The following is a 14,791-nucleotide window of genomic DNA, read 5'->3' as shown; positions in this document are numbered from 1 at the left end:
CGCAATCCCGGGCTATAAACTCTACAGGAGGGACAGGCAGGGGCGTGTTGGAGGTGGGGTGGCCCTTTATGTTAAGGAAGGGATAGAATCCAGCAAAGTAGAGATTGAAGGTGGGTCCGACTCCACCGTAGAATCTCTGTGGGTTAAATTACCAGGCTTGTGCAGCGATGTAATACTGGGGGCGTGCTATCGTCCTCCAGACCAGAAATCGGATGGGGACCTTGAAATGAGGAAACAGATCAGGGAGGTGACAAGGAGGGACAGGGTTGTAATCATGGGGGACTTCAATTATCCTCATATTGACTGGGTCAATTTGTGTTCTGGTCACGATAAGGAAACTGGATTTCTTGACGTGCTAAATGACTGTGGCTTAGATCAGCTAGTCACGGAGCCCACCAGAGGACAGGTGACTCTGGATTTAATTTTGTGCGGTACGCAGGACCTGGTTAGAGATGTAAACGTTACTGAGCCATTGGGGAACAGTGATCATGCTGCGATCCGTTTTGACGTGCACGTTGGGGGAAGAATACCAGGCAAATCTCTAACAAAAACCCTTTACTTCCGACGGGCGGACTTCCCTCAAATGAGGAGGCTGGTTAGAAGGAGGTTGAAAGGGAGGGTAAAAAGAGTCCAGTCTCTCCAGAGTGCATGGAGGCTGCTTAAAACAACAGTAATAGAGGCCCAGCAGAGGTGTATACCGCAAAGAAAGAAGGGTTCCACTAAATCCAGGAGAGTGCCTGCATGGCTAACCAGCCAAGTTAGAGAGGCTGTGAAGGGCAAGGAAGCTTCCTTCCGTAAATGGAAGTCTTGCCCTAATGAAGAGAATAAAAAGGAACATAAACTGTGGCAAAAGAAATGTAAGAAGGTGATAGGGGAGGCCAAGCGAGACTATGAGGAACGCATGGCCAGCAACATTAAGGGGAATAATAAAAGCTTCTTCAAATATGTTAGAAGCAGGAAACCCGCCAGAGAAGCGGTTGGCCCTCTGGATGGTGAGGGAGGGAAAGGGGAGATAAAAGGAGACTTAGAGATGGCAGAGAAATTAAATGAGTTCTTTGCATCTGTCTTCACGGCAGAAGACCTCGGGCAGATACCGCTGCCCGAACGGCCCCTCCTAACCGAGGAGTTAAGTCAGATAGAGGTTAAAAGAGAAGATGTTTCAGACTTCATTGATAAATTAAAGATCAATAAGTCACCGGGCCCTGATGGCATCCACCCAAGGGTTATTAAGGAATTGAAGAATGAAGTTGCAGATCTCTTGACTAAGGTATGCAACTTGTCCCTCAAAACGGCCACAGTGCCAGAAGATTGGAGGATAGCAAATGTCACGCCTATTTTTAAAAAGGGAAAGAGGGGGGACCCGGGAAACTATAGGCCGGTCAGCCTAACATCCATACCGGGTAAGATGGTGGAATGCCTCATCAAAGATAGGATCTCTAAACACATAGACGAACAGGCCTTGCTGAGGGAGAGTCAGCATGGCTTCTGTAAGGGTAAGTCTTGCCTCACGAACCTTATAGAATTCTTTGAAAAGGTCAACAGGCATGTGGATGCGGGAGAACCCGTGGACATTATATATCTGGACTTTCAGAAGGCGTTTGACACGGTCCCTCACCAAAGGCTACTGAAAAAACTCCACAGTCAGGGAATTAGAGGACAGGTCCTCTCGTGGATTGAGAACTGGTTGGAGGCCAGGAAGCAGAGAGTGGGTGTCAATGGGCAATTTTCACAATGGAGAGAGGTGAAAAGCGGTGTGCCCCAAGGATCTGTCCTGGGACCGGTGCTTTTCAACCTCTTCATAAATGACCTGGAGACAGGGTTGAGCAGTGAAGTGGCAAAGTTTGCAGACGACACCAAACTTTTCTGAGTGGTAAAGACCAGAAGTGATTGTGAGGAGCTCCAGAAGGATCTCTCCAGACTGGCAGAATGGGCAGCAAAATGGCAGATGCGCTTCAATGTCAGTAAGTGTAAAGTCATGCACATTGGGGCAAAAAATCAAAACTTCACATATAGGCTGATGGGTTCTGAGCTGTCTGTGACAGATCAGGAGAGAGATCTTGGGGTGGTGGTGGACAGGTCGATGAAAGTGTCGACCCAATGTGCGGTGGCAGTGAAGAAGGCCAATTCTATGCTTGGGATCATTAGGAAGGGTATTGAGAACAAAACGGTTAGTATTATAATGCCGTTGTACAAATCGATGGTAAGGCCACACCTGGAGTATTGTGTCCAGTTCTGGTCGCCGCATCTCAAAAAAGACATAGTGGAAATGGAAAAGGTGCAAAAGAGAGCAACTAAGATGATTACGGGGCTGGGGCACCTTCCTTATGAGGAAAGGCTACGGCGTTTGGGCCTCTTCAGCCTAGAAAAGAGACGCTTGAGGGGGGACATGATTGAGACATACAAAATTATGCAGGGGATGGACAGAGTGGATAGGGAGATGCTCTTTACACTCTCACATAATACCAGAACCAGGGGACATCCACTAAAATTGAGTGTTGGGCGGGTTAGGACAGACAAAAGAAAATATTTCTTTACTCAGCGCGTGGTCGGTCTGTGGAACTCCTTGCCACAGGATGTGGTGCTGGTGTCTAGCCTAGACGCCTTTAAAAGGGGATTGGACGAGTTTCTGGAGGAAAAATCCATTATGGGGTACAAGCCATGATGTGTATGCGCAACCTCCTGATTTTAGGAATGGGTTAAGTCAGAATGCCAGATGTAGGGGAGGGCACCAGGATGAGGTCTCTTGTTATCTGGTGTGCTCCCTGGGGCATTTGGTGGGCCGCTGTGAGATACAGGAAGCTGGACTAGATGGGCCTATGGCCTGATCCAGTGGGGCTGTTCTTATGTTCTTATGTAGGTGGGCTCTCTTGTCCATCTCTAAAGGAACCAGTGATAATTGGAAGAAGTTTTTTTTCCCTGGATGAGTGAGGGAAGAAGGCAGCAGGGGTGGTGGTGGTAGTAATTCATAGCCATCCAGGAGTCATGGCATGGTTTCAGCAGGCTCAGTGAATGAGTGGTCACAATGAAATTACTTATGAGTAGAGCTGCAAAGGAGTGGTTCATACTGGTAAGCCTGCCCGCTGCTGCATGTGACCCTCCTCCCTCGTGCCACTTCTGTCTGCGCACTCAGTTTGCTCCACTCCTCCCACCTTGTTTACATATATGATGGGGACATCAGGGGAGTATTAAATGAGAATTCCAACATAAACACACACCCTGGCAGCAGCTCCATTTTTGTCCACAGAGCTGGAGTTTAGCCTTCTGTGAGCATTCTGTGGATTTTTTTTTAATATTGATTATGGAAGACCGAAAAACGCTGGATGGAAGTTTGCAGAAGTACATTCAAAGACTAATGAGTGAATCCATGCAACTGGACTTTGGTGCCTTCTCAGGTTTTGTATTGGTGGATTCAGCTAAGAAGTTGAGCTCCACAATCCTACAGTGTTTTAGGTAGCTGACTTTTCCAAATCTATAAACTAAGACTCTGTAAAACATAGGCATGCATGACATTTACAGTACCACATTGTCAAATTTCTTAGGCTGCCATGACAGCAGTCAAAGCACTGATAGAAGCCTCTAGCAAGGTCCATGCTTGGTTATGACAAAGTTCACTCACTTCACTTCAAACTTGAACTCTTGGACAGATGTTTTTGGGTGTTGCCCTCTGCTTTATGACTGGGGCAGAGAGGAAGGGTCAATTACAAGGACGTTCTAGATGTGGGTTGCTGTGATTGCATAGTTTATTATTATTATTATTATAGTGATTGCATAATTATTATTGAATCTGTGGTCTATCTGTGTGTTTTAGTACATGTTAATCCTTTCTAACTGGAGGGGTAAGGCAGAATAAGGATAGGTCACTGTTATAATCATTTCCTTACATTGCAATTGCAACTGATGTGCATGAAATTTTCCAATTGCAACTGAGCCCTTTTTTTCCACATTGTTTTGCATGATTTTCAAGACCTACTTTCAACTCCTAGCAGTAGCAGATCTGCCTAAACGGGGCCAATGCCCCAGGTACAGCGCCCATGTATTTCCCTTTGGTGCTCAAGTAGGTGGGAATGAATGAGATCCACACACTGCAGAACGTCAGCATACTAAAAGTGACCAGCTTGGCATCATTGAAAACATCAGGTATGATTTACTCTGGCAAGGTACTTGAGTCCAGGCCACTGACTTGAAAATGAGTCCCCACGCATGCAGAATTGAGTCTGCCTTGAGTCTGCAGGGAAATTCCAGCCAGGAGACGGGGAAGGGTTAATGTTTTGGTTTTGCACTGAGATGCGGGGGAGGTGGGAGCAGGCTTTCTTGTCCATCTCTGAAGGAACTGGTAATCATTGGATGGTTTTTCCCCTAACAAGTATGGGAAGGGTAGTTGGCCCAAGTTGGCCAAGGGTAGTGGTGGTTGATAGTCATCCAGAAGAAATGGCATGGTTTCAGCAGACTCATTGAATGACTGGCCACAGTGGAACTACTTCTGAGTCAAGCTGCAAAGGAGTGGGTCGTACTGGTAAACCTACCAGCTGCTGCATGTGACCCTCCTGCCTCTCACCGCTTCTGTCCCCACTCTCACACAGTTTGTTCCACCCCCTCCCACCTTGTTTACAGATGGGATGGGGATACCAGGGGAGTATCAAATGAGAACTCCAACATACACACACACACCCTGCCAGCAGCTCCATTTTTGTCCGCAGAGCTGCAGTTGCCTTTTTTACCTAAAAAGTCAGGACTTGAGTCTTTTAGAGTCCCCACAATGCTCTAGGCAACTCGGAAAGTCCACTTGTTTGGGCTTGTTTTTGAGTCAAGTTAAAGGGGGTGGAGACTCATAACTTGACTCAAGTCAAGCTGCACTGGTTTTGTCCATCTCTGCATTTGTGCACCTTTTTGGTTGCCTGCTGTGTCACAATAACACATCATTGGTTCTTGGAACTATCAGTGTTATTGGTGAATTTTGAGTTCAGCAAATTCACTTTTTGTTACATAAGGCAGTTGTGTTTTCCTTTGGGGGGTTAAATGGCCCAATGTGTGATAGAATGCAGATAATTCAACATGGTTTGTTTCATTTATGTTCTGCATGCAATTACTATTCCCATATAGAACATTTAAATCCCATATAACTTGATGCTATTATTCATAAATACGGAGAGTCTAAAAGGTTTCCAAAACGTCGACCACTAGTGGTTCCATCCCCCTGAGGGTGTCAGCCGATGCAGTATGCACCTTCCACACCTCTTCATGATACCACAGAAGGCATATCGCAATTTCTCTCTTTCCGACCCAGTGACCCCACCAGTGCAGCAGTGTTGGGTGCTTATTCTGGTCTAATGCATCAACCTAGAGATCATTATGATTGAGATCTAGATGATGAACATTGAAAGAAAAGGGCCCGATTTAAGTGTACTATAAGTGTACTGTGGTAAAAGTACTGAGAAGCAGCACTTTATAATGCTCAGAAGAAATTGGGTTATTGGATCATGACCAGAAATATCGAAGATTGGAAAAAAAAAACACCTCAGAACTATAGAAAATTTCCAATAGTTTGGACTACAAAAATTCCCTTCCTCTACTCAGAAAAATTGTTGTTCATGTGAAAGAAGGACTTCTTGGAGGAAGATTCTGCTCTTAGAGGATTCAAACCTTTGGGTTCTTTTGGTGATCCTGTGCTGCCTTAGTATCATGTCTTTATATGAACTTTGTATTTCCTTGTTTCAACATTGACTTCTGGGTTGTGTCTTTGTCCTGCATTATTATCATTATCCTTGGATAGCTACCAAGGAGATGCAACTATTGCTTCTGAAATGATTTCTCATCCCACCGTATACATTCCATACCAAAGAATCTGGACTGAGTTAAAAATGTGATATGCTGTGCTCTAGTATTCTTGCTGTGTGGAAACAGAGAGAGAGAGAAAAACATGCAAAACAACTATCATCTTGGAATCGGATTTAATTACTTCTTTTCTCTGTTAACAGCTGCTTGGAGTTGAGATCTGGTTTTAGAACAGTAACATAGCATTTAGGGAGAAAAATGCAAGTCAGGAGGCCAGTGTTGGAGGCCAAGATGGCAAAGACCTCCACGGCCACCACGTCTTTCCCCTTGGTGCTCAGGTAAGCAGGAATGAAGGAGATCCACACACTGCAGAAGACCAGCATGCTGAAGGTGATGAATTTGGCTTCATTGAAAGTATCTGGCAGTTTTCGGGCTAGAAAAGCGACTGTGAAGCTGGTGAGGGCCAGAAAACCAACGTAGCCCAGGACAGAAAGAGCATGATGATCGACCCTTCATTACACTCCACTATGATGTGCTCAGTCTGGGAGCGCATGTCGACATCTTGAAAAGGGATGGGACTTGACAAAAGATTACTAGAACTAATTCGTGTCCTACACCTAAATACTTCCTGTCAAGTGAAATTATCCCCACAAGGTGACCTTTCAGCTCCAATCCCGATCAACAAGGGGGTCAAGCAGGGTTGTGGGCTGGCACCCACTCTGTTCATCCTTTTCATCAATGATTTGGCCCCCATCTTATCAAAGCTTGACTCGCATTGCCCCAAACTAGGATCGGTGGACGTCCCTTTACTTTTATAAGCTGACGACATGGCTCTGATCTCATGTACAAAAATGGGCTTATGGAGACTGGTCAAAGCCTGCATTGAATATCTTACAACAAACTCTTTGCAGCTAAACTATGAAAAGTCTAAAATTGTGGTATTGTGGTATTGTGCATGTCATATAGTGACTTGCTGAACAATAAAGGAGAGATTTTAATTAAGTCTGAGTTAGAAGAGAAAGGAATAAAGTTGGACTGGTGAAATGAAATGCAAATAAGAACAAGATTACGAGAAGACCAAAAAATAGGTCTATGTGAAGAAGATATAAGTTTTGATAAAATATTTTTGATTGATGAGGGGAAGTATATAAGAAAAACGTACAGTTTTCTCCTGGAGATGAGAATGGAAGATGAGATAGTTAAAGATGCAATGGTGCGTTGGGCAAAAAAATTTGGATATAATATATTAATGGAGGATTGGAATCAAATTTGGAATACAAATATTAAGATAACTAAAGCAGTGACTTTTAAAGAGAACTTATATAAAATGTTTTATAGATGGTATTTAACACCAGAGAAGTTAGCAAAAATGTACTCTGGGTTATCAAATAAGTGTTGGAAATGTAATGAGTTAGAAGGAACTTTTTATCATATGTGGTGGACATGCGAAAAAGCAAAGAAATATTGGAAAATGATACATAAAGTGTTGCAAGAGATATTGCATTGTGTATTACCATTCAAACCAGAAATATTCCCCCTAAATGTGACATCAGAAATTAAAGACCAACCTAAGAAACACCTTATTGTAAATATTGTTACAGCGGCAAGAATATTGTTTGCGCAAAAATGGAAATCTATAGATGTACCAACTAAAGAAGATTTAATAGATAAAATTTATGAAGTAGCAGAAATGGAAGTTTTAACAGAAAGAATGAAAGAGAGAGATTTAGATAGAGTAAGAAAATATTGGAAGTTTTTTTATGATTGGGCAGATAAATCTAGTTAGATAAAATTGAGTGTTTCGTAAAAATTAATTTTTTATATTGATAAATATGCAAACCTTTGTATTGATGATTATTGTGTGTTTTTTTGTGTTAATTGAATGATGTATGTTGGAATCTGGGGCCAAACCTTATGCGTAACCTGTGTTGTACCCTACCCAAAGTTAAGCCTATTTCCTTTCCTGTATCTGTAATGAATGAATAAAATATATTAAAAAAAAGAAAAAAGAAACCTTCATTTATTCATATAAGTTCCATCTCCAATATATTCATTTATGTAAAACCATTTTTTAAATTTTGAATGTAAAGGAATTCTTTTTTTCCTGGCCCCCAACACATATGTCAGAGAGATTATGTAGCCCTCCTGACAAAAATTTTGGACACCCCTGCTCTAAGAGAAGAATCGTCCTCCAAGAAGTCCTTCCTTCACAAGTGGAGCACTTTTTCCAAGTAGGGACCTCTATAGCCCACTTGACTTTTGGAAATTTGCATGCAGTATCTACTTTTTCCCAGTCCTGGATATTTCTGGTCATGATGCAATAACCCAGCTTCTTCTGAGCATTATGAAGCACTGCTTCTCAGTCATGTTACTTAGAACTGGGCTGCCGTCTAGCAGAATTTCAGCTGCTGGAGCTCTTATCTTTTTGCCTTAGTGGCAACGTGGGAGGTTTTTTCTTCTCCCAAGTTATTTTAACTAGCTGAAGATCCTGCTGACAACATTGATACTGGTTATTTTGCCGCTTTGGAGTGCCTACTTCTGTGGATTGATTTGGATTGAGCATGGGCAGGAGAAAGAAAAGGCAGCGAGCTGGCAGCGGGTCCCCTCTGAAGGTCTCTAAACAGCTCAGACTGGACCAAATAACATCTTGGAACGAGACCGTAAGTGTTACTCCCAATCCTGCTTCATCTAATAACTCGAGCTGTCTAGAGGCTGAAATTGATTTGGAGGGGGAAGAACATAACAGCATACCATGTTTGGGAAACACTAAGAATGGGTCCTGCCCTGAAGCGATCTCAGTAAATGTTTATGCTCATGAGAGTGCACTGGGAGATAAGGACCTAACTCACAGAGACCAAGAGAAACAGGTGGACCTTGAACCAGGCAACACTTCCATCTTAACTCTTTTGGGAGATCACTCCCTTGTTGCGGCTAGAACAGTTTTGGCAATCTTTCGGGAACTTAAGTTTATATCCTCCCAAATTGATAAACTACAAAAGAAGCTGCAGGTGCAATCAGCCCCAAGACCCAAGGGCAGTTCTCCAGCAACAACACGAGCTTATAGCCACACGCAGATAATGTCCAAGGACGCCTCTGTCTTTGCGAAAGAATCTAGGATCAAACCTGTCTCTTTGCTTAAAGCTGCTGGCTCTCACTCACGCTGTTTCCAAGCAAACCAAATTCTCTTGGAGGTTGGCAGAGTGCCAGTAAATTATGGAAAATGGAGGGACAGGTTCTGTGTAAAAATATCCTTAAGTAAACTTTTATGTATGGATCTTAATCAAATTGACATGATAAGTGCCCAATGGCTAAGTAGTCCTGCATCTAGAGTCAGACTCCTTCTGTCCTTTGACACCTCTACAATTCCCCTGACTCTGCTTCGAATGAGAAGGTTTCTCAGTACATTCAAAATAACAGCAAAGAGAGTCTTCTCTGATTTCTCTGACTCTAATCAAGAGCTGCTGCGCTCCTCCACACATAGCTCCAAGCCTCTGACCACTGTATCATCCTCCATCCCTGCACAAAGTGATTCTTGCCTGCTCAGACAGCTGATAAGACTGCAGCAACATCCCCCTCTAATGAGCAAACAAACTCTCCGAGTCCAAATATAATAAAGAACACTACTGAAAGGGACTCTGCTACCTAGCAAAGCCTATCCCTCTGCCTAGAAACTGCCTTAACTGAACTGAATCGCAATTCCAACCTGCGATATCCAGGAACTGACAAAGACATATGTGGAAAGCTTTCCCAACCCGCTCTGTCAGAGTCCCATCTGATGTATACGTTTGCCACAAGGCAGGAACAAATGAGGGAGACTGAACCTAAGTCGGTAAGCTGTCCTTTGGATGTTGATGAAACAGCTGATGTCATTGTGGGCACAATGCCTGGAAATCCTAGGAAAGACCTTTTATCACAGCTCGATGCTACTGAGCTTGATAGTATGGAAATTGCTGAAGAATCCAATAACTCAAGGAATTTGGCAGATGGGTCTGTTCCTCCAGATTCTCTTTCATCCATAGAGCTGACTGCTAAAAGAGTTTCAACCACCTCTGCAGGTCTGAACCAATGACCCCCCGCAACACTAAATGACCAACTGGTCAGGATGGACCATGTGAGTTCACCTTCAATAAGGTGCCCTAAGAGGGTCATTAACTCAACTGCAGAACCACAGGATGAGATGCCCGACATAGATATGGAATGCGCCAGGAAACATCCTTCAAAGAACTCTGTGCTCAGCTCTGAGGAGATTGCAAGTACTGGTGATGTTCCCCAGCGTCCACCTAACGACCCTCCACAAACTATGATATCTCCTCAGAAAACTGGCTCTCTCAGCAGCAACACAAGCTCCTAGTCAATAGATCTATCACTGTACCTGAACATTGATGAGGACACATTGACCAGGGAGGCCCTGGAGGCTTTTAGATTTCTTCCCCGACGGGAACAACTAAGAATGGTCAAGAAATTGGAGATGGTATGGCAAGAACTAACGGACATTATATTGATCCCTTGTGGCTCTGCATCATCTAAGAGCTTACCTCCTTCATGAGACCATACAACTTCTGTTCCAGATGCAGCCCCGCCTCAGAGGTGATCCATCCAGGCAGAGATTCATCAGGAGCCTCCAGCTGGAGGTAGTTTGTCCTCCTCTCTAGGTCTATCATCTGTCAACATGGCTCAGATCTCTGAGGCTATGGAACTGCCTCTGAATAATCTGGACTCACCATATACAGAGACCATTGTCAGTGGCCTTTGCCAATCAATGGTAGTGTTGGAGAAAGCAGCGGCAGAGAACTAAACAACAGACAGTATTTGCTAATCTAGAGGAAGCTACAGCACAACTACCACAGCTCTCATCAGAGGATATTCAATCTAGCCAATTGGTGCAGATACCTTCTACACCTGATTACACTCATCCTCTTCCAGAAACCAAAACAACCTCAGAAGGGGCAAAGCTGCTGAACAACCTAGATGCCAAGTCAAGACTGTCTGAGGACACTACCCCTGAAAAAGGGACACGACATTCTCTTATAAGAAATCAGAGGGATTCAGATACTCAAATTCTCTCAGCGTCAACTTCATTAGATTGACTTCCACCTACCCGCTCCCAGAGCATTCCACAGGGCCAGCTGAAAATCCTTTCTTGGAATATCGCTGGTTGGTTTGCAAAGACTCGTGGAAAAGAGCTAGATACTGTTTTAAGAGACCGAGACATTATTTTACTGCAGGAAACTTGGGCAATTAGACCTATTGAGTTTGATGGGTTTCTTTCTATATGTTTACCCGCACGGAAGAATGCAGTAAAAGGCCGCCCAGTTGGAGGCCTTGCCATATTAGTGAAACCTGCTTTCAAACATGAATTGCTATTTATGGCTGACAGTTTTTGCAAAATACAAGCGATCAACGTGAAGCTAATGCCCCAAAGCAGAATGATAATTAATATATATATATGCCTCCTTTAAAAGATAAATCTGCTACTGAAAAGCAATGTGCATATCTTAGTGGTATAATTAATGACCTGACTGGTAAATTTCCCTCTTATAAGATTCTAATTGCAGGAGATTTCAATTCCAGGGTGGGGCACAATTCTGACATCTTTCATCAACTTTGGGACTTACCTACTGACACGATGTTGCCAGAGACCTGTCTATTCGAAAGGCAATCGAAAGATAGAACAATTAATGCTGTGGGGCTGCTTATGTGTAATGTATTGAACAAAGCAAGGCTGGCCTTTGCTGCAGCTTCACAGATGTAAAACAGCAAGCAGCGGAGGAAGCTCTTGGCCTGCAACTCACGCAAGAGGTCAAAGAGTGGACCCTTTCACTGAGAGTAGTCACGTCCGGCCAGCACAGGCTCCAACAAGTCTCTGGAGGGCCAGAGGCTCACTGGAGACTGAGGATGCTCTGTGGGCTGGTTTGGGGGTCCCCAAGGGCCACAAATGGCCTCCGGGCTGGGGTTTGGGCAACGCTGTTTTAGAGGATGGAAACCCTTGGGTTCTTCTGGTAACCTGTGTTGCCTTAGCATCATGCCTTTAATATGAACTTGATATTTCCTTGTTTCAACATTTTGACTTCTGGGTTGTATCTTGCATTATTAACATTATCCATGGATAGCTACCCAGGAGGTGCAATTATTGCTTCTGAAATGATTTCTCACCCCACATTGTGGATTCTAAAGAATCAGGATGATTAAAAATGTGAAATGCTGTGATCCTGTATTCATACTGTATGGAAACATATAGAGAGAAAAAACATGCAAAACAACAATCATCTTAGAATCTGACTTAATTTCTTCTTTTCTCTGTTAGCAGCTGCTTGGAGTTGAGATCTGGTTTTAGCACAATAACATAACATTTAGGGAGAAAAATGCAAGTCAGGAGGCCAGTGTTGGAGGCCAAGATGGCAAAGACCTCCACGGCCACCACGTCTTTCCCTTTGGTGCTCAGGTAAGCAGGAATGAAGGAGATCCACACACTGCAGAAGACCAGCATGCTGAAGGTGATGAATTTGGCTTCATTGAAAGTATCTGGCAGTTTTCGGGCAAGGAAAGCAACTGTGAAGCTGGTGAGGGCCAGAAAACCAACGTAGCCCAGGACAGAATAGAGCATGATGATCGACCCTTCATTACACTCCACTATGATATGCTCAGTCTGGGAGTGCATGTCAACATCTGGAAAAGGAGGAGAGGTGAACAGCCATACAGTGCAAATCCCCACTTGAATGAGGGAACAGGAAAGGACAATGGAGTGGGCCACTTTTTTCCCCAGCCATTTCCTCATCCTGTTCCCTGGCTGGGTGGCCATGAAGGCCAGGACCACAGTGATGGTTTTTGCCAAAACAGAAGAAACAGCCACAGAGAAAATGATGCCAAAAGCCGATTGTCGGAGAAGGCAGGACACCTTGCTAGGTTTGCCGAGGAAGAGCAGGGAGGAAAGGTAGCAAAGCAGGATGGAGCTGAGAAGAATGCAGGTGAGGTTTTGATTGTTGGCTTTGACAATGGGAGTGTTCCAGTTCTTTAAAAAGATCAGTATCACCATAACTGTTATTGCTGTAAAGGAAAAAGCAATAGAAACCAAACTGATTCCTAAGGGTTCCTCGTAGTTTAGGAAGGCTGTCTGTTTGGGGATACATTGGTCTTGGTTCTTGTTTGGGTACTGATCTTCTGGGCATTTGACGCAATGAGCTGCATCTGAAAAGGACAAAGAGAATTTCAGTAGCTGTATGAATCCAGAGGAATGATGGAAGGTTGAAAGCAAACGTTGGACAAGAATTCCTCATTTTCCTGGAGAACAATGCTTAGTATCAGGGGAACGACAAAACGCAGCAAGTGACAGGCACCAGTGGAGTTAAGTGCACTGAACTGTGTAATGGACTGCTTCTGAAATCTTTCAAGGTTTCTCCCTTGTTATAGTTGCAACCAGTTTCCTTTTAAGAATCTGTGCATCATAATTTAAGTGTTTGGAGAAGGACAGACCATACCTAGGCATATGTTATGATGTTAGGGTGGACAAATACTTGCAAATATTTCCTGGAAAATCAGCAACTGTCAGTCACCTGTCTGGTTAGATATCATGTCATCTGGACACGAAGTACAATCATAGCAACAGATTGCTTTTCCCTCTCGAACCGTCTTGCTGTGTCCGACACGGCAGCTCTCAACACAGGTTGAACCAGGCGGATTCTAAGAAGAAAGAAGGGGAAGAAACGCTGAAGCAAACATTGGATGCCCACCACCACGACCATCCTTCTCTTCCAGTGCACTTCAGCTTATCAAGAACAGGAGATCAACTTGATCCTGACCAGCAACAGAGAACTCCCCTGTTGCCAGCGACCTGCTGTGGACTCCTGTGGTATTTGACTTCAGGGAGAGTCGGCAGAGAGATCTGTTTTTCCTACTGGGATTCAAAACAGTTCAGAGCACAGTCCAAAAGAAGTAGGAAATACACCAAGATTTGGTTTTAATTCCAAAGTGTCTTTCTGCTAGTAGAAAACTCAGTGTGATTTTATTCATCAGGGAATTGGCAATTGCACTGGCATTTCTGGCCCTTGTGCCATCCAGGGCAAGGATCACAGAATACTGCCCCCCCTCACCGGTTGCCACCCCTTACCATCGCGTCCAGGCCGCACGTGGTCTCCTCTGGCCCTCTGGAGGTCTTATAAGGCTTTAAAGCAAAGGGCTTTTAGAAGCCTTCCAGAGGATTCAGAAGGCCTTCGGAGGCAGGAGGAGGCCATATGCAACTTCCCCGGCCCCCAGAAGGTCTCTGAAGGGCAGCTGAAAGTGGTGGTTGGGAGGATGGAGGCATGGATGCTGGCAGGGGGGCAGAGGGGTGGAATCCTGGGACGTGTGTCCCCCTTTACCCTCTGTGGTACACAAGTGCCCAATAGCAATTAGATTCTGAATGGGGTAGCATCTAAGAATAAAAAGAATGGGACAGAAGAGAAAGCTGTCTTTTAATACTCAACACTAGGGACATCCTCCTTTTTTCTGTGTGTTTCAACTTGTTAAAAGGTGGGGCCCACCTTGGAGTGGGGCCCAACTCAAACCCCAGCTATCTATTTGATATTTTTCTCAATATAGGTATATTTATTTACCATCTTTTCCTCAATATAGATATTTGATTAATCAACTTGATAGGCTATGTGCCTTGCAAATATGTTTAAAATGATTTTATTCTGTGTCTGTAGAGGACAGGAATGACCCAGTATAAGTTTAGGTTAAAGTGCTTGAGGATATTTACTTTAGGCAAGTGTACTAATGGTGTAGTCGTAGCAATCCTACAAAACCTGGATAATACCGATCTGTGACTCTTGCAGTCGTATTCAGTGTTTCTCAAACTGTTGGTCAGGACCCATTAGGTGAGTTGCGAACCAATTTTGGATGGTCCCCATTCATTTCAATGTGCATTATATTTTTAATGTATTTGACTTTATGCTACCATAGTATGTATGTTGGGGAAATGTTTCAGATCTGTACTTTTAACAGGCTACTATGTATATGCTTTTAACAGTGATAGTCAGTGGGT

The 14,791-nt window shown here is 43.9% G+C and overlaps 1 protein-coding gene across 1 annotated transcript; it reads right to left on the bottom strand.

Annotated features, from left to right (window-relative positions):
* Nucleotides 1-12,052: 12,052 nt before the first annotated feature.
* On the bottom strand, nucleotides 12,053-13,395 carry LOC136652551 (vomeronasal type-2 receptor 26-like; the record flags this gene model as incomplete). The annotated part of the gene is made up of 2 exons (XM_066629488.1): nucleotides 12,053-12,957; nucleotides 13,323-13,395. Coding segments are annotated over 2 exons (978 nt in total), but the record flags the coding sequence as incomplete, so codon positions are not given.
* Nucleotides 13,396-14,791: the final 1,396 nt, after the last annotated feature.

Source organism: Tiliqua scincoides, chromosome 5 (genome assembly GCF_035046505.1).
Source record: "Tiliqua scincoides isolate rTilSci1 chromosome 5, rTilSci1.hap2, whole genome shotgun sequence".
Taxonomy (NCBI): Eukaryota; Metazoa; Chordata; class Lepidosauria; order Squamata; family Scincidae; genus Tiliqua; species Tiliqua scincoides.
Note: the sequence above shows the minus strand (reverse complement) of the source record. Positions and strands in the feature narration are given on the sequence as shown.